This window comes from Oncorhynchus tshawytscha, linkage group LG02, assembly GCF_018296145.1.
Source record: "Oncorhynchus tshawytscha isolate Ot180627B linkage group LG02, Otsh_v2.0, whole genome shotgun sequence".
NCBI classification, from domain to species: Eukaryota; Metazoa; Chordata; class Actinopteri; order Salmoniformes; family Salmonidae; genus Oncorhynchus; species Oncorhynchus tshawytscha.
The window spans coordinates 71,695,142-71,712,928 of NC_056430.1; the positions used below are offsets into that span (position 1 = coordinate 71,695,142).

The window sequence follows — 17,787 nt, forward strand, 5'->3', positions numbered from 1 at the left end:
CCTATATAGTTTTCCTTATGTTGAGTTCAAGCATGGGAAATCTTGAAATCTTTATCTGGGAAGAAAAGCTTGCATTTTGACAAACTCATGCAAACCCACACTGATGAAAAAAAAAGTATCGCAATTAATGATACATTGTTTACTAGTTGTGACAGAGCATTTAAATTGAAACACGATTTCCTTGATGCCACAGTTCCAATATTGTGTGTAACCAACCCATTTCCATGTCTTAAAACTCAAAAGATGCATGTCTCAGTAACCCACAAATGGTTACACAACTATATGTTGCATGAGAAATGCAATGACAACAATAACGTTGGCAATTGTACTTATTTAACCTTTATTTACTTCGGCAAATCATGTAATATTCACTGTTTTCTTTTTTTAGCAGGGTATCACCACCGATATTGTGAGATACACAGCGTTTTTCTCCTACTTCTCACTCCAACTGGCCCAGCTCTTCCTGTGTTGTTTCGCTGACCAGCCTCCAGAGGGAAAAACCGTCCTCGTCAAAGTAGGCATTAGATCAGAACGTGGGCTATATTTCACTTCCGCCAAAATGCTCTCTCCTTCCAAAACATGAGAGAATGCTTGGGCAGAGACTGGGATTGAGAATAGAATCCATCTTGTGGTTTTCGACTTTCGTTGTCAACACACTCACTGAGTTTCCCTTTTGGTGGAAGCTCAAGTGATTCACTTCCTCTCTCTGCCCACTTTCCTATGAGGACAGTGTGAATTAATGAATGAATGTGTGTTGTCTACTCTGTCCATTCCATACACATTACTCACACACCACATGAACCATGCTACGACCGTTACACCACTACTACACCAACGCAGTTCTGTATTTATGCGGTTTACGGAATCATACTCTCTCACGGTCGGTCCAATCAAAAAAGACTGATGAATCATGTCCCAACCAAACAACCATAGCGATTATCAACCTGACTTTGGCAGTGGTAGCTACAGTGAAGCCTATATAGTCCATGACATTACATGATACTGTATCTTGAGAGAAAAACAAGAAAACAAACTGTCCCAAAAAATAAATGTCTAAATGTCTCTCAGCATCTGTCCTGGTCGGCCAGCGGTAGTGAGGTTCAGAGGACTGGAAGCCACAGCCTGGTGTAAGAGCCACACCCTAGTGTGTTCTCTGCTCCCCCCACATCTTGGTCAGAGATTCTCATAGTCAGACAACAACAGAGAAAGCAAAGGAATGGAGAGGAAGAGCAAGAGAGATGGAGAGAGAGAGACAGAGTAAGACCTCCGGTGAGGGGGCGGTAGAGGGAAGAGAGGTTACCAAAGATCGAGCATGAGCACAAATTGCTAGTGTGTAGGTGTGTGTGTTCAGCATGGTGCCACAGTGACGACACGTTACCACCCAGCATGGACCTCAAATTCTCCTCCCAACCCTAGCGCCGACACTAACTCTAACTGTTTACGCGCTTTACTCCTGTCCACAGTCTCCAGCTATTTACACATGCAGTTTCCACTGAGGACCACCTTACTGCATTATGCTGTTTAAACTCATTAGCATCCAGTAAATAGACTCCACAAGTACATCATAGAACCATCAAAGTCAGCCATAGAGGAGTCCTATGTTTTACCAAAGCCTTTAAACATTGAGAGATTTACATGGTGGTCAAAGTCAGTGACATTCACCCTCTAATCTGTTTCAGAACCCATGTCCAGTCAAGGATGCCTCTTTCCTGTCGAAGATGCTCTTCTGGTGGTTTACTGGGTAAGATGGTTTAATGAAACTCTCAAACAACATGTTGACTTGTTTGAAAAATCTTTTATACTGTAAATCTTATAATGTACGTGGGTGTTTGTGTATAACTTACACACTGAGTGTACAAAACCTGAAGAACACCTGCTCTTTCCAAGACATAGACTGACCAGGTGCAAGTCAGTATTAGGAAGGTGTTCTTAATTTGCACACTCAGTGTATCATCGCTGTTCCCCTCAGGCTGGTGGTTAAAGGTTATCGTACCCCTCTGGAAGCTGGAGACCTGTGGAACCTGAGGGAAGAGGACACATCGGACAAGATCATCTCTGATCTGGAGGAGGAGTGGACCACAGAATGTGCCAAACTGCAACAGTAAGATCCAATTACAATATGCATACTCTCGCCAAACTAATTCAGTAGCTTCAGAGACTCAGGAATCAATTAACTTAATTTTATGACAATGACATTGTGGTTAAACTTCAGAATAGTGTCTGCCTAGAACTCTAGATGATTGAGGTCCCTTGAGGAGCTTGTGTAGTTGTAATCGGAAAAACAAGCTGTCTCGCTAAGGGACACTTAAGTCCGAAAATAGGTCAAAAGGTCAAAAGAAGTCCCCTTCAAAAAGGTCAAAAGAAGTCCCCTTCAAATAGGTCAAAAGAAGTCCCCTTCTTACTGTAATGTTGAGACACTAGCTTTGAAGACCCCATTGTTAAATTCCAAAACCTTGCGTTCAGCGCTCATCAACTCATGTGTGAGCAGGATAATGCCTTTTATGGCTGCTGAAAAGTCTTCTTTTCACATTTTTGCATCGGAGATGTGTCAAATGAACAACAATGACTGTTGTTGAATTTTTTTCATCCCTTTGTTTCATATTTTTAAAAACAGGCAACATGTAGGGCCATCAAACCCAGATGTCCTGTCTGTTTGTTTTTCCAGGCAGGAGAAGACCATGGCGGCAGGCGTGGCGCTGGGCACCAGACTGCCTGACCAGGCCCAGATACTTAGGAAGCTGCAGAAGGAGCAGAGCTCCGGCTTCTGTCTGCTGAGGACACTGGCCAGGAACTTGGGACCTTACTTCCTTACTGGGACGATGTGCATCATCTTCCACGACTTCTTTATGTTTGCCATCCCTCAGGTGCTCAGGTAAAAATGGCTAAGGGTTTGACGTTAATTCTACACAGGAGACTAAGCTCCCAAAAATCCATGGCATCACATCGTAAACAAAGCCATCGTAAACTGGGCAGCACATGACACAATAATCCCTTGCAAGTCAGACAGATTCCACGTCTATTTCCAATGCCCTTTACATTGATATACATACTAAAATGTCAATTTGGCAACCTTAAAACTGGACCCGCCATGCTTGACCCCCATCTCTGGCACCCAATGCCAGTCTAGACAGGAACCTTGTTGTTGCACAGCCATGGCTTGGTGGAAGTGTTAATTACGGTCAAGAGAAAGGAGTCTGAGACCACAGCTTTCTGCCCCAACATTGGAGAGTCAAGGACATTAGCTTAGCTTAAGGGAGGGAAGAAAAGAAAGAAAGGAAGGAAAGAGAGAGTGAAGAGAAGGCTCTAAACAGCAGAAAGTCTGAGGTTGCTCTGGTGGACCACAATAAGAGAGCCACTAGCCAAGTGTTGAGGCCAGCCCAGCCACAAGAGGAGCACTGTTGTGCAACTAGAGACGGCTTTGTGTCGACCAGCAGGCCCTGCGGCCACACTAATGATCATAGTCCGCACAGGGCTGCATGGCAAAGCAGTGATAGTGAAGGAACATGACAGGGGTACACAAAGCTGACAGAGAACAGTAACTCGTCTGTCTTATGACTCCATTAAATGCACTGCATTGGCAGTGGCACAGTGTCCATGTTCAGTGTATAGGCTTATGTTTTATAGTATGAATAAGACTGTTGAGTTGAGTATGCTGAAAGTCTCCAGAAACATGAAGCAGAACGTATCCACAGGAAGCACAGAATGATATTACCATGTTCTCTCTTTCACCCTTATCCCCTCTCCAACAGTCTTCTTCTGGGCTTCATGAACGAAGAAGACGCCCCCTTGTGGAAGGGTTACTTCTACGCTACCCTGATGTTCCTGCTGTCCTGTCTCCAGTCCCTGTTCAACCACCAGTACATGTACACCTGCTTCACCGTGGGCATGAGAGTGAAGACAGCCGTGATGGGACTGGTCTACAGAAAGGTACGTCGTCGTGCCAACCAGTAGACAGTGGGTGACTGGGCGTTACGTTGTAAACATTGGCTCTTGATGGCAGGCTTGAAATTCCAACGTAAATAAACTATACCTCGACAATTAACATATTATTTTTCCAAGGACCAAGAAAAAAAACATTTAAAAATAAACATGTTAATTGTCAAGTTTAGGGTTTATTTAAGTTGGAAAAAAGAGGTTCTGGATGTTAAGAAACCTTGAAACCAAGTGTTACATAATACTCATTTACTGGAGGTTTAACTTGAGGTTGTTCTGTTTTTCCTCTAGTCTTTGGTGATCAACAGCGCATCCAGGAGGACGTGCACAGTGGGGGAGATCGTCAACCTGGTATCAGCCGACACTCAGAAGCTCATGGACTTTGTGGTTTACTTCAACGCAGTGTGGCTGGCTCCTATCGAGATCGCCCTCTGCCTCTTCTTCCTCTGGCAGGTATGGATGGCTCGGTCACTTCTGTTTTTTGTTGGTACTCATTGATGATGGACATTTGTTTTCTTTGGTACTCATTTATAACAAACATTGCTTTTGATGACTTGTGTAAAACGATGCCATTTTACAGCACCTAGGCCCATCTGCGCTAGCCGGAATTGCCACCGTCATCCTCATCTTCCCACTCAATGGATTCATCGCCAAGAAAAGAAGCAAACTGCAGGTACGGACATGTCCTAAGAGGAGATTCATATGCACTTTGACCTCAGTGCAAAAAGATCTGGGACCAGACAGTCTTTCCAGGCTACTTTGACCCCAGGCAGTAGCCGAATCAGAATGTGATTTTTGCATGTTTGGTCAGGGATGCCACAGCTGGTTTACATAGCCAAAACAGAGCTGTGTGGGAGTGCGGGTTGGATGGATGTCTCCACCATGTTATGCTTATGAAAAACAACCACAGAAAAAAAGGGTCTATAAAAGGCTATATTTTTCATTTGTTTTTTGGAAAAACAACAGACAGTTTTGGCAATAATGCCTGTTTTAATCTAACTTACAGTCGTAGAATGTCACTGACCGCTTTCCTGGCCGCTTTGTTGTTTCGTCGTCGTAAAACTGCTAAGTGTTAAGATACTGTAACAGAGTACAATTCTAATTCAATTAAACAAGTACATACTTCTGTAGAGTGCTCAACATTAGCTGTTACTTGACAAGTATTTGCAGCTGTAACTGACAACTCAATGTTTATAAAATCACATTAAATCACATTTTATTTGTCAATGGCTTCGTCAAACAAAAAAACACACAAAATAGCAGAATTGGTCAGGAGCCCGTAAGACAGCTACTATCCACTGCAGCGCCATCCTGAGATGAGTAATAGATACAGGTATGCTGGTGCAACAACACTTCTATTTAACCATGTCTTTGAATGCTTCTCCCTAGGAGGTACAGATGAAGTTTATGGATGGGCGAATCAAGCTGATGAACGAGATCCTGAACGGGATCAAGATCCTGAAGTTCTATGCATGGGAGAAGGCCTTTCTGGAGCAGGTCCTGGGATACAGGGAGAAAGAACTGAAGGCCCTGAAGAAGTCCCAGATCCTCTACTCCATCTCCATCGCCTCCTTCAACTCATCCACTTTCCTGGTATGTGCAATACAATATAACTAGTAGTAATAGTTATTTGGTCTTTCGGAGTATAGCAGTGTCTACTCTTTACTTTTTTTATTTAAAACAAAAACTTTATAGACAACAAAAACAGTACAACCCCAACCCCTCATTCTCCCATCCATCCCCTCCCTCCCTCCAAACCACCCTCCACAACACCCACCCACCAAGGCATCTATAAAAGTAAGTTCAATAGGAAAGAAACAAACAGTAATAGAAACAAAACCAATGGGGAAAAAAAGTGAAATAAAAAATGTTATCAGCACAAATGGCCACTAGAACAGACATGGCTGCTTACCAAACTAGCAAGTTACACTAAGTAAAAGACAGGCTCTCCAGGTATTGTATTAATGGAGACCAGGTTAAGTCAAACTTTGTTGGGACCCAAGCACAGTATACCCAACCTTCTCCAGAGGCAGAGATGACACCACCTCCTAAACCCACTGCATAAAGGAGGGCGGCTTTGCAGACTTCCAGTGAAAGAGGACAAGGTGGCGAGCCTGATGCATGGTAGCATTCTGGTCTAGGGGAAGTAACCCAAAAATGTCAGGGACTGGGTTGGGGTCACTGCCATCTAGGTTGATTCATGGCTTAAGGCTACTAAAGTGATTTGTTTGGTGGAAAGATTGTCAAATTTTTGATTGGTGTAGCAGTCTCTCTTTGTAGAGTTCAGGAGTCGGAGAAGAGGCATATCTGTTGTCCACATCTATTTTTTAAAGGCACTACAGGATAGTAGTAGTGGGTCAAGTCTCCATGCGCTTTGTGACACAGTAATGTCCGGAAAGCGGATATCTAGCTGGACAGGGCTACGGTCTGAAATGGGACAGGGCTATGGTCTAAGATAACGATGCTGCGATATTGGCTATTAGTTACAAAATGAAGAATTCTATTGTCCAGCAGGAAAAAGTCAATCCTAGAGTATGAGCTGTGGACTGGAGAATAAAAAATGAGTACTGTTTAGCAGTGGGATAGCTCCTCCTCCATGGATCAGACAAATTATAGGATTCTAGAAATGAGTTGATTACGGCACCTGATTTTGAAATTACATTGTTGGGCTTCGGTCTGGATCTGTCTAGACTTGGATGCATTACACAATTGAAATCTCCGCCCAATATCAAATGATGAGTGTTATGGTCAGGAAGTGTTGCGATGAGGTCAGAGGAAAATGTTGCGTCATCCCAATTAGGACCATAGAGGTTAGCCAGAATAACCTGTGTGCTAAACCATATCCTCATTACTATAATATATCTTCCATTAGTATCCGAAATGACTTTGGAGGTGACAAACGGGGTTCTTTTTCTGATAAGGATGGCTTCCCCTCTGGCCATAGCACCAAAGTTGGAGTGAAATATTTGGTCTACCCATCCTCTCTTTAGTTCATCATGGTCGCTGGACCGGAGATGGGTCTCTTGGAGAAAAACAACGTCCAGACTTAAGGACATAAGATGAGGATACACTCGGCTACGCTTCACCACCTGGTTAATTCCTTTCACGTCCCAGCTGATAAAGCATGTGGAGTCCAGAGTATGTTAATTAGGCATAGTTATAGTAATCAGAAATGAATGTTAGTACAATCACATGGCCAGTGTGCTGAAAGGTCAGAGTAATAAAATATAAAGAAAAGAAAAAACAGCTAAAACAACAAAATACCCAGAAGACAACCTTGGACCCCTATGCTGGACTTCCTCCTGTTGGAAGGCTGCATCTACCTCTCCTAGACCAGAACAAAATGCTACCATGTTCAAATGAACCTCAGTAGAGCTCTGTCCAGGGCCAACATAATAAAGTTACAACTAGGGAAGGGATTCTGGAGGGAACCACCAGGTATCTTATGCAAAATGCATATTTTAAGGATAGTAAAACAATATATAAAAAAGGAAGTATAGGTTTATGCCCCCCCCCTCAACCCCATCCACTTGGGATGACTTAAAACATACATATATAAATATATATAAATATGTATACACACACAACTCTCAAAACATTGAATTAAATAGGTAAATAGAAGGGAAAAAAGTTAAATTCAACATTTGTATAAATGTAACCCTCTGTTGAACATCCTAACAAGCCAGAACACATACAATTGTCTGGAAAATGCATGGTAAATAATACCCGTGGTTCAGTGTTCGCTCGGCTATACAGGTCTACTCTTTTCTATCCATAGCTTCAAGCCTCACAGTAGAAATGTATCATCGCTGAATTCTGTGTGTGATGGTTACAGTTACAGCTTCAGGTCACCATGTCCCAATCATGCTAATTCGTTTTTTCCCCCAGATTGCCTTTGCCATGTTTGGTGTCTATGTGCTGATTGATGACAAGAACGTCCTAGATGCCCAGAAGGTCTTTGTCTCCATGGCTCTCATCAACATTCTGAAGACCCCACTGAGCCAGCTACCCTTTGCCATGAGCACTACCATGCAGGTGAAATACAATGTCCAGTATTCAACAGACCAAACCAATGTATAATGTGTTGTGCTGCTGTTAAAAAAAAACATGCTCTTTGAATTTTAGGCCATTGTCTCGCTGAAGCGCTTAGGGAAATACCTGTGTTCTGAGGAGCTGAAAGACGACAATGTAGCCAAGGCCCCTTTGAGTACTGGTAAGAACACCTACTGGTGCCATGTATGTTGACATACTTGACCTATAACTTTAGCTCCAAGTGGAGCAAAGGGCTTTGTATCAGCCTATAGCAATTAATCAACAAAAACACTCATAGCAACTCTTACCCAGTGGGAACTGTGGTCTGCCTGTGCCTGTCGTAACCAATAAAAACAAGCCTCTGAAGATTTGTTGTTTACATCCATGGCATTCTATCCAGAACCTGTAATGGTAATGTTATGTTGTCACTTCCTGTGATCGAGGTCGACTGGGGAGACTGAGTAATGATAGGATGTTGCCATCCAGTGGTTGAACGTAAATTACTTCTAGACAGTCAGACGTATGATTCCGGATAAATAAAAGCAGTTTTCTTCGCCTGTAATCCGTCAACACTTCCTTAAGACAGCTCGTAAAAAGAACACACTGTAATTTTAGATCTCTTGTAATTATGCAGACTCTACAATTTGACATGTCACTTAAAAGGACATTATATTTTTAACGTTGGGTAGTTGTTGGGTGCATAAACAAACGGGTGCATAAACTGTTATGCCTGTATGCAGAGAGGAAATATTAGTGTATTTTTTCAATGGTGCCTCTCTCCTCTCTTTCTATTTTCTTCTCAGATGGGGAAGGTGTGTTGATAGACAATGGAATGTTCAGTTGGACTAAAGAAGGTCCTCCATGCCTTAAAAGGTAAATCATAACAGTATTCCCATTTTCACACGTCCTGAAGTTTAAGTTAAGAGACTCAACTCCACTCCTCTGTTTACAGGATTAATGTGCGTGTACCCCAGGGTTCACTGGTGGCGGTGGTGGGCCATGTGGGTAGCGGGAAGTCCTCCCTGCTGTCTGCCATGCTTGGAGAGACAGAGAAGAGGAGCGGCAGTGTCTCAATTAAGGTAAACAAGTTCTCTTAAAATAGGAAGCAACAGAAGTTGAATATATTGAATCTAAGGTTTTCAGTTTCAGTGTTACAATCTGTCTATGAGGGTCTGGTTTACACTCAATGTTCTTCTTCTTCAATGCTAATGTTCCTCTATTTAATGTTCCACAGGGCTCAGTGGCCTATGTACCTCAGCAGGCCTGGATCCAGAATGCCACGGTCCAGGACAATGTTACGTTTGGTCGTGAGAAGCAGAAGACCTGGTACCAGCGGGTGTTGGACGCCTGTGCTCTGCTGCCTGACCTGGAGATCCTGCCTGCTGGAGACTCCACAGAGATTGGGGAGAAGGTGTGAAAATAATCTTCTAGAATTCCACCTCCTTTCACTAGATGGTCAATCAAATGGTCTTCTAGAATGTTCTGGAATCTTGAGTCATGTCTTCTTGATTGTTCTCCCTGACAGGGCCTGAACCTCTCGGGGGGTCAGAAGCAGAGGGTGAGCCTGGCAAGGGCTGTGTACAGGAAGGCTGACGTCTATCTGCTGGATGACCCCCTGTCTGCTGTGGATGCTCATGTGGGGCAACACATCTTTGACAAAGTCATCGGACCCAAGGGAGTGCTAAGAAATAAGGTAAAACTACGACCAAAATATGATCTCTATTAACAGTCAGAGTGACACTTGTAGAAATCAATATTAGAAGCTTACACATAATCGACTGTTCCTTGTGTGGTTTTGAGATGGAAAAGCATGATTTTGCAGATTCTTCAAATCAAATCCACCATTTGTATTAGGCTAGTTCCGTTGATTGTCTGTTTTGATTAATCCTGCTCCTGTGGTTTGTGCTACCAGACCCGTGTCCTAGTAACCCATGGGATGAGCTTCCTGCCCCAGGCGGACCTCATCCTGGTGCTGGTGGACGGGGAGATAACAGAGAGTGGCTCCTACCAGGAGTTGCTGAGCCGCCATGGGGCCTTTGCAGACTTCATCCATACCTTCGCCAGCAACGACCGTAAAGAGAGTGTCACAGAGACTGCCGCACAGAGAGGTAGGACCTCATTGTAATGAAATTTGGGAGAAATCATTATCGCCATTGATGAACAAACATTTGGTTCTCACCAACAAGCTATTCACCATGTAAATTAAAATTTTGTACCATTGCTGCAGGTGCCAGGAGGGCCAGCTCACGGCTGAGTGTTACAGACTTCATGCCATTCTCAAGAGATCTATCCCAAGAGCAGCTCATTGGGTAAGTGAATTTCTAGCGCACATTACATAATATTTTCCTGATAACATCATGGTTCTAATTGATTCAGTGGTATAATAAACGTCTATTGGAGAAAGTCACATTGAGCATGCCAAGCATTTTAAAAATAAAAACCTAACTGAAACCCCTCTATGTTCTCTAGGGGAGACACCAACAGTACTAACCTGCAGGGTATGGAGCCCATGTCTGAGATAGACGAGGAGCAGGTTCCTGAGGACCTGGGAAAGCTGATGGAGGTTGACAAGGCACGCACTGGGAGGGTGAGTCTAGAAGAAATTATTTTTGACTGCACCTGTTATGGTTAAAAGTGGTTCAAACTAAATTAGAAAGTCTCCATAGCCATACAGGTTGTACCCATTTGAGCGCTCCAGTACATGGTTTCTTTAAAACAAATGGAACTTCTTTCTCACCTTTCACATATTAACAGGTGTTTGTCAATTTCTAGCAACTGATTGCCTGTCTTTTTTACCACAGGTGAGGCTGGAGATGTACATGGAGTACTTCAAGACCATCGGCATGGCCTTCATCATCCCCATCGTCTTCCTGTACGCCTTCCAACAGGGGGCCTCGCTGACCTACAACTACTGGCTGAGCCTGTGGGCCGACGAACCCATCGTCAACGGCACCCAGGTCGACACGGACATGAAGCTGGCCGTCTACGGGGCTCTGGGCTTCGCACAAGGTCAGTGGTGAATGCATTTTACTGAGAAAAGACACCAAAGATAAAAGTAGGTCCTTTTGACTTGGATGAACAGAAACAGCAGAGACTAGTTTAGCTGGAATCCTTAATGGTGAAACAGCAAATATTACAGTTTAGTTAGAATCCTTAATGGTGAAACAGCCAGGTACGTTTGGGGCTTTTACAACAACAAATGAGTTACTCCGAAGACTGAACACTGTTTTTTTCCCCTCAGATTATTGCATGCACGACTGAACAGCAGAATATGTACTGCATTTTGTTTTACCGTGCTGCTTGACACACCTCAACTCCGTTTCATCCACAAAACACAAACAATAACAACAAAGGTGCTGGGGAGGACAGTGGCGCTGTGTCCCCGAATGTGGATTCCATCTTTAATCCCACTCATGTTTGTTTATTTGGACCTGTTATTACCCTCCATTGTACTAGTACTCCAAGAGTCCTTCTGAGAGATTTGAGAGTTTCAGTATCTGATATAAACCACAGTTGCCAAACAGCAGGGATCCTAATAGCAGTTTATTTTATATTTCAGGAATCGCTATTTTCGGCACCACGGTGGCCATTTCGGTCGGAGGTATCATCGCGTCCCGGCACCTCCACATGGATCTCCTGAAGAACGTTCTCCACTCCCCCATGTCTTTCTTTGAGACCACCCCCAGTGGGAACCTCCTAAACCGTTTTGCCAAGGAGATCGACGCTATCGACTGCATGATCCCCGACGGCCTCAAGATGATGCTGGGCTACCTCTTCAAGCTGATGGAAGTCTGTATCATCGTCATGCTGGCTACACCTTTTGCGGCGGTCGTCATCCTGCCCCTCGCCATTCTCTACGCCTTCGTTCAGGTATGTTTCTAACCGACTGAGACACCGTTTTGTGGGAGAATAATAGTTTTAGACTCTTGAAAACCAAAATAGCGGATTTTGCAAGTTGTTGGTTTTGCGTGGTGATTTATTCCACCTGCTAACATAGTAGTGCTAAGTAATGGCAGGCTACATACTGTAAATCTACTAGAAATGCTGGAGTGGAAAACCCACTTCCACACACATATACCACCTCTTGGTACTTTCGGTTCATTAAAACGTAATGTTTTATTTTTCCGTTGTGCATTACAGAGTTTCTACGTGGCCACATCCTGCCAGCTGCGGAGGCTGGAGTCGGTGAGCCGCTCGCCCATCTACACCCACTTCAACGAGACGGTGCAGGGAGCCAGTGTCATACGGGCCTTCGGAGAACAGCACCGCTTCATTGTGCAGGCTAACAAGAGGGTCGACTTCAACCAGACCTCCTACTTTCCCCGCTTTGTGGCCACCAGGTTAGGTTTGATAGAAACAACACATTCACCTTGCAGTACATGCTCTGGCAAAATAATATATCCAGTTGATGTGGTGACTGGTGTATATTGTTCCGTTTTCAGATTTAAAAAAAATAAAGCCTGGAATAAAAGAAAAAGGGCGACCTATAATTAAATTATACAAATATTTAGCTCCAGACATAGGCCTATAGCAAAGTGCACGTATGTATGCATATTGATTGTGTTGTAGGCCTATATCTCTCACACTTCTCTCTTCTCTTTGTGACAGACCGGTTTTAAATGCCTTCTGTGAAATGTTTCTGTATTTCTTTATCTGCATTTCTTTCTTCACTACTCTAGGGTTATTATTAATGCTTGGATAACCTTATCTCTATTATGTATTGATTTATTTTTCATTCTTTATGCGGTGCGTACTGCGCAGAACACCTGAAGAATTATCACTGGGAATTATCACTGTGAATCATTGTAATGTTTGTTTATGTGTCAATTAATCCCGTAAGGGATGGGTTGCCAACTGGCGATTTGACACAATCAAAACACCTCCATGATGAATGGTGGAGGCCAAAACTTTCTCCACAACTAATCAGGCTTTCTTCTCTTGATAACCGCAGGTGGTTGGCAGTTAATCTTGAGTTTGTCGGTAACGGTGTGGTTTTAGCCGCAGCTATTCTCTCAGTGATGGGGAAAGACACCCTAAGCCCTGGCATTGTTGGTTTGGCTGTGTCACACTCCCTCCAGGTAAGATATTACACCCTATACCATAGTCATTATAGGTAGACAACTCATTTTGCAACAAAGAAGAATAGTCCTTTTGATATTTTGTATCCGGCTACAATCACACAAAACCCATTACAGGCAATCCCTTTTATTGCATCAGAAAGTGTGTGGTTTACCAAACTGGAAGAAAAAAAAAACAGAAGAATAGCCTACCTACGTGCTGCACAATCCTAACTGCATATTACCTCAAATGAGAGAGCTCTGCTTTGATTTGAACCTCGCAATTGTGTTGTGCAGGTGACTGGCATTCTGAGCTGGATTGTGAGATCATGGACAGACGTAGAGAACAACATTGTGTCTGTTGAGAGGGTGAAGGAGTATGCTGACACTGCAAAAGAGGTAAGCATCTGCATACCTTCTCTGTTAGCTAATACCCCCCAATGAAATGAGCTGTTATACAAGTAATATGCATGACAGGAGTCATGACATTAACATTGTAAGTTATGTCGGCAGTTACTGTTTCATGAATGTTATTCATTCTCTTTTTTAGGTTTACAGTAACTGAAGTGTTGCCAAACTAAACATTTTCTAGCCAGGTTTGCAGTAACTGAAGTGTTGCCAAACTAACCATTGTTTAGCCAGGTTTACAGTATCTGATGTCTTGCCTAACTAACCATTATCTAGCAAGGTTTACAGTAACTGAAGTGTTGTGCAACTAACCTGTTTAGATCTATAGACATAGAGGGACAAAGAACATAGCTATAGAGACACAGATCCATTTAATCTTAACTGTTCTCTATACTCACCAGGCTGTGTGGACCGTGGAGGGCAGTTCCCTGCCTCTGGCCTGGCCTCAGACTGGCACTATAGAGTTCCAAGACTATGGACTGCAGTACCGCAAGGGCCTGGACTGGGCACTGAAAGGCATCACCCTGAAAATCCAGGAGAGAGAAAAGGTCAGTACAATCTAGAATGAGGTCGCCTTCTACAGTACCCATAATGCTTTGTTTATGATATTCAGTTTTGTCTGAGGCAACATACTCCTTTTACAGTTTTATCATACTTAGGACCAGGGGCATTTTCCCGGCCATGTTACCTGACCAGTAAAAACTATTTGATTCTATCTAACGAAGGGTTTCATTTGTCATTCTTAGGTTGGCATTGTGGGCAGAACCGGAGCTGGAAAGTCTTCCCTTGCCTTGGGGATCTTCAGAATCCTAGAGGCAGCCAAGGGAGCGATCTACATCGATGGAGTCAACATCGCAGAGATCGGACTCCACGACCTCAGATCCCGCATTACCATCATCCCACAGGTACTACAGTTATTGATTGATTGATTGATTTTATTTGATAATCCCCCAAAATGTCTTACTACAGTGATGGTAACTGACTTTTGCTTCTTCCTCCAACAGGACCCTGTATTGTTCTCCGGCTCTCTGCGTATGAACCTTGACCCCTTCGACACGTATACTGACGAGGAAATATGGAATTCGCTAGAGCTTGCGCACCTCAAGAACTTTGTGTCCAACCTGCCTGACAAACTGAATTATGAGTGCTCGGAAGGAGGAGAGAACCTCAGGTACAGACAATTGATATATTTGACCAAATAACATAATAGTATATATAAATATATACCATTTAGCAGACACTTTTATCCAAAGCAACTTAGTCATGCGTGCCTACACTTTAGGCATGCATATCTGTCACACCTGCTCCCGCTCTTCCCAACCTGGTGCTAGAGGTAATCACTTTTTTGATTACCCCCTGTATATCTGTCTGTTCCTTGGTTGTTTTCCCTGTGTCCGCATTGTGTAATGTGTTCCTGTCCAGGCACTGTTCCTGTTCCGTTTAATATCCGTCAGCTAATAAACCTTCACTCCCCGTACCTGCTTCTCATCTCCTGCGTCGCTCCCATGACAATATGTGACACATATCAACTGTGCTACAAAGACCCACCAAAGACCAAACACAAAGCATATAGGCTAGGGCTGGTGTCCTGCATCCAGATTAAGCCTATTCCTGGACTACAAATTATATTGAGCATTATTTTTGCTTCATCTGGTCTACTATATCTGGTTCTATCACCTGTCAACCTCTATATTCTGTGCTTTGGTGCTCAAAGGTTTAAGTGTCAATATTCAACCTTCACTTGTCTCCTTCTCTAGTCTGGGTCAGCGTCAGCTGGTCTGCCTGGCCCGCGCTCTCCTCCGTAAGACCAAGATCCTGGTTCTGGATGAGGCCACAGCCGCTGTGGACCTGGAGACAGACACCCTGATCCAGTCCACCATCAGACAACAGTTTGAGGACTGCACCGTGCTCACCATCGCCCACCGCCTCAACACCATCATGGACTATACCAGGTAAGGCTCTCTGCTATACTTTTTGCCCAGCGCCAGTTGTCTCAAGTTTGGGATGTGCATATCAATTCCTTTCCTACACCTAGTAGCTACTACGCCCCAGTCAAATGATGTCGCAACATCTCAAAATCAATGGTTCTGTCACAGAATTTGACACTTCTCTCTCTTCCTTCCACAGAGTGATAGTGATGGACAAAGGCCACATCTCGGAGATGGACTCCCCAACCAACCTCATCTCAAACAGAGGACAGTTCTACCATATGTGCCGAGAGGCTGGGCTAGTCTAAAAGCTACCCAGCTCCGAGGTGGCTCTGGCCAGGGGAAAATTCTGATGGCCCTGGCTCTTCCAAACTAACACATATAGAATCGGCCATTCCAAGCTCCACGATCCAGGCAGTTCAAACTCTTCCTGAGAGCAATGCTTTTAAAACAACCAGGAACTGAAGTCGGTGTAAACCAAAGATGACTCAGAAGCGAAGCTGATGACGATTTAGTGAACAGTATGTGCTCTCTGGTCACGATAAAGACATGTAACCTACGCACACTTAAACTGGTGCTCGGAAGGGGAAAGAGACATCAAGCCCCGATCTCAAAGACTGTAATTTATGAAGCTATTATTGGACGCAGATGGGTTGTTGCTAGGCAAACATTTTAAATATTTTATATAGGCTGTTGCAATGAAAGTTATGGAGATGAAAGTCAGATTGAGTGCAAAATCCAAAGGACTTTGGTTCCGTCTCTGAATGTGAACCAAATTATTTTTGTAGATCTGGTACATTTAATGAAGCATCTTTTTGAAGAACACTTGGGTACATTTGATGTTGAGTTGAAATCTCAGACAACCAAATACGACTATTTTGTTCATATCAGTGATGGTAACTGACATCCAACAGGACCCCTGTGTTATCATCTCATCAGACAGAAAAAAAGTTTATAATAAATTCAGATCTATTCTCATACCATCCAACCACAGGGTAAGTCTAGAGAAAGTGGAGCAATATTCTCTGACCGAACACTAGCCTTAAAGGGCTGACCCTGTAAAACCCAGAAAACACAAAGCTTTTCACAGTCATCAATCTGAAATTGAACCCTATTCCACAGAATATAGTGCACTTTTTTAGTCTTTGTACTATATAGGGAATAGGGTGCCATTTCAGACGCACAAACACACTCATCAGTCTGATTCCTACCCAGCCATTTCAGTGTTTTATGAGTCTGGTCAAAGAAGAAAACACTGCAGCGAGCCAAGGTGCTTAGCTAGCCTAGCGTCCAACTATTCTGCGGTATTTGTTTATTTCAGTCTAAGTAAACACATAAAACGGTCAATAGAATCTGTAGGGTCGGGTATGTAGGACTAAAATACCTGGCCATTCAACTGTTGCAGTGGTGACGGGAAACCCAACATGAATGAAGAGAACGCCTTTTCAAAACAATGGACAAAACGTGTAAAAAAAAAAAAAAAAAAAAAAAAAAGGAGGAAAAAAGTTTCTCTCCACTTTACATCTGTCAGTCATTCCACCTACACACACACCCTAATTCTCACAGCTATGGGTGCGACACACATGTGCACGCATGCACACAGACCACCTAATTCTCAAAGCTATGGGTGACATATTGAGGTAACAGACTCTCATCACATACCATTCAATGTCAGTGTTATTGATGTTATTCCTTTGGTTCCAGTTATGACTGGCTGTAAATAGACATTCCTTCCTGTTTATATCTATAACATGGACTTTTCCAAAAGAAGTCAAAGGATCTTAGTATTTTTGTCTTACTGGTTTAGACAATATGCTAAGAAGAAACTATACACTATTTGTGAAATAATGAACATGGAAGTTGCCTTCAAATTCTAAGAGATTGTATTATATTTATACTTTTTGTATTCAATCTGTTAATTTTTTGATTGAACATTTTACTGTGCAATAATTCATGCTGGAAATAATAAAACTGTTTTGAAAATAATGTTTTTGTGAGTCTTGTCTGTGAAACCTTTATGCCTCTATGCCTTATATAAGTATGAGTCAAGCATGACTGCAGGCAGTTGGGTAATGTAATGACTGTAATATAAATGGGATCACATTTTCCAAAGCCTGTCATTGACAGGGTGTGCAGACCACAGGAGGCTGCTGAGGGGAGGACAGCTTATAACAATGGCCAGAACAGAGCAAATGGAATGTGTTTGATATCATTCCAACTCCACTCCAGCCTTTACCACGATCCCATCCTCCCCAATTAAGTTGCCACCAACCTCCTGCGATGCAGACATTAGGCATAATTTGCTTACAGTAAAGGCACTAGTCACCACAGCCAAAGTCATAAACTCTACTTAAAATGTGATTTTAAACCTAACCTTGCTAACATTATGTCTATACCTGACCTTACATTAAAAACAAAAAGCTCATTTT

The 17,787-nt window shown here is 43.1% G+C and overlaps 1 protein-coding gene and 1 long non-coding RNA gene across 3 annotated transcripts in view; one reads left to right on the forward strand and one right to left on the reverse strand.

Annotated features, from left to right (window-relative positions):
• LOC112263710 (multidrug resistance-associated protein 1) overlaps nucleotides 1-17,344 on the forward strand; it is a 32,983-nt gene extending 15,639 nt beyond the window's left edge. Inside the window, exons 5-31 of one of the 2 annotated variants that reach the window (XM_042303950.1) lie at nucleotides 389-514; nucleotides 1,680-1,741; nucleotides 1,970-2,101; nucleotides 2,666-2,872; nucleotides 3,750-3,927; nucleotides 4,225-4,386; nucleotides 4,514-4,606; nucleotides 5,323-5,526; nucleotides 7,822-7,968; nucleotides 8,059-8,146; nucleotides 8,769-8,838; nucleotides 8,918-9,044; nucleotides 9,200-9,376; nucleotides 9,491-9,658; nucleotides 9,878-10,073; nucleotides 10,193-10,274; nucleotides 10,435-10,552; nucleotides 10,767-10,974; nucleotides 11,525-11,835; nucleotides 12,106-12,305; nucleotides 12,917-13,043; nucleotides 13,320-13,421; nucleotides 13,832-13,978; nucleotides 14,177-14,335; nucleotides 14,435-14,601; nucleotides 15,188-15,382; nucleotides 15,558-17,344. In XM_042303950.1, the coding sequence (XP_042159884.1) occupies nucleotides 389-514; nucleotides 1,680-1,741; nucleotides 1,970-2,101; nucleotides 2,666-2,872; nucleotides 3,750-3,927; nucleotides 4,225-4,386; nucleotides 4,514-4,606; nucleotides 5,323-5,526; nucleotides 7,822-7,968; nucleotides 8,059-8,146; nucleotides 8,769-8,838; nucleotides 8,918-9,044; nucleotides 9,200-9,376; nucleotides 9,491-9,658; nucleotides 9,878-10,073; nucleotides 10,193-10,274; nucleotides 10,435-10,552; nucleotides 10,767-10,974; nucleotides 11,525-11,835; nucleotides 12,106-12,305; nucleotides 12,917-13,043; nucleotides 13,320-13,421; nucleotides 13,832-13,978; nucleotides 14,177-14,335; nucleotides 14,435-14,601; nucleotides 15,188-15,382; nucleotides 15,558-15,666 (4,062 nt within the window). In that variant the 3' untranslated portion in view covers nucleotides 15,667-17,344. The remainder of the gene's footprint in view (nucleotides 1-388; nucleotides 515-1,679; nucleotides 1,742-1,969; nucleotides 2,102-2,665; nucleotides 2,873-3,749; nucleotides 3,928-4,224; nucleotides 4,387-4,513; nucleotides 4,607-5,322; nucleotides 5,527-7,821; nucleotides 7,969-8,058; nucleotides 8,147-8,768; nucleotides 8,839-8,917; nucleotides 9,045-9,199; nucleotides 9,377-9,490; nucleotides 9,659-9,877; nucleotides 10,074-10,192; nucleotides 10,275-10,434; nucleotides 10,553-10,766; nucleotides 10,975-11,524; nucleotides 11,836-12,105; nucleotides 12,306-12,916; nucleotides 13,044-13,319; nucleotides 13,422-13,831; nucleotides 13,979-14,176; nucleotides 14,336-14,434; nucleotides 14,602-15,187; nucleotides 15,383-15,557) is intronic. The other variant, XM_042303952.1, reaches the window with a different exon arrangement.
• On the reverse strand, nucleotides 324-13,959 carry LOC121840451. Its single transcript, XR_006079640.1, has 2 exons — nucleotides 13,829-13,959; nucleotides 324-2,021 (listed from the first exon to the last, which is right to left on the reverse strand). It is a non-coding gene; the product is annotated as an uncharacterized LOC121840451 (long non-coding RNA).
• Nucleotides 17,345-17,787: the final 443 nt, after the last annotated feature.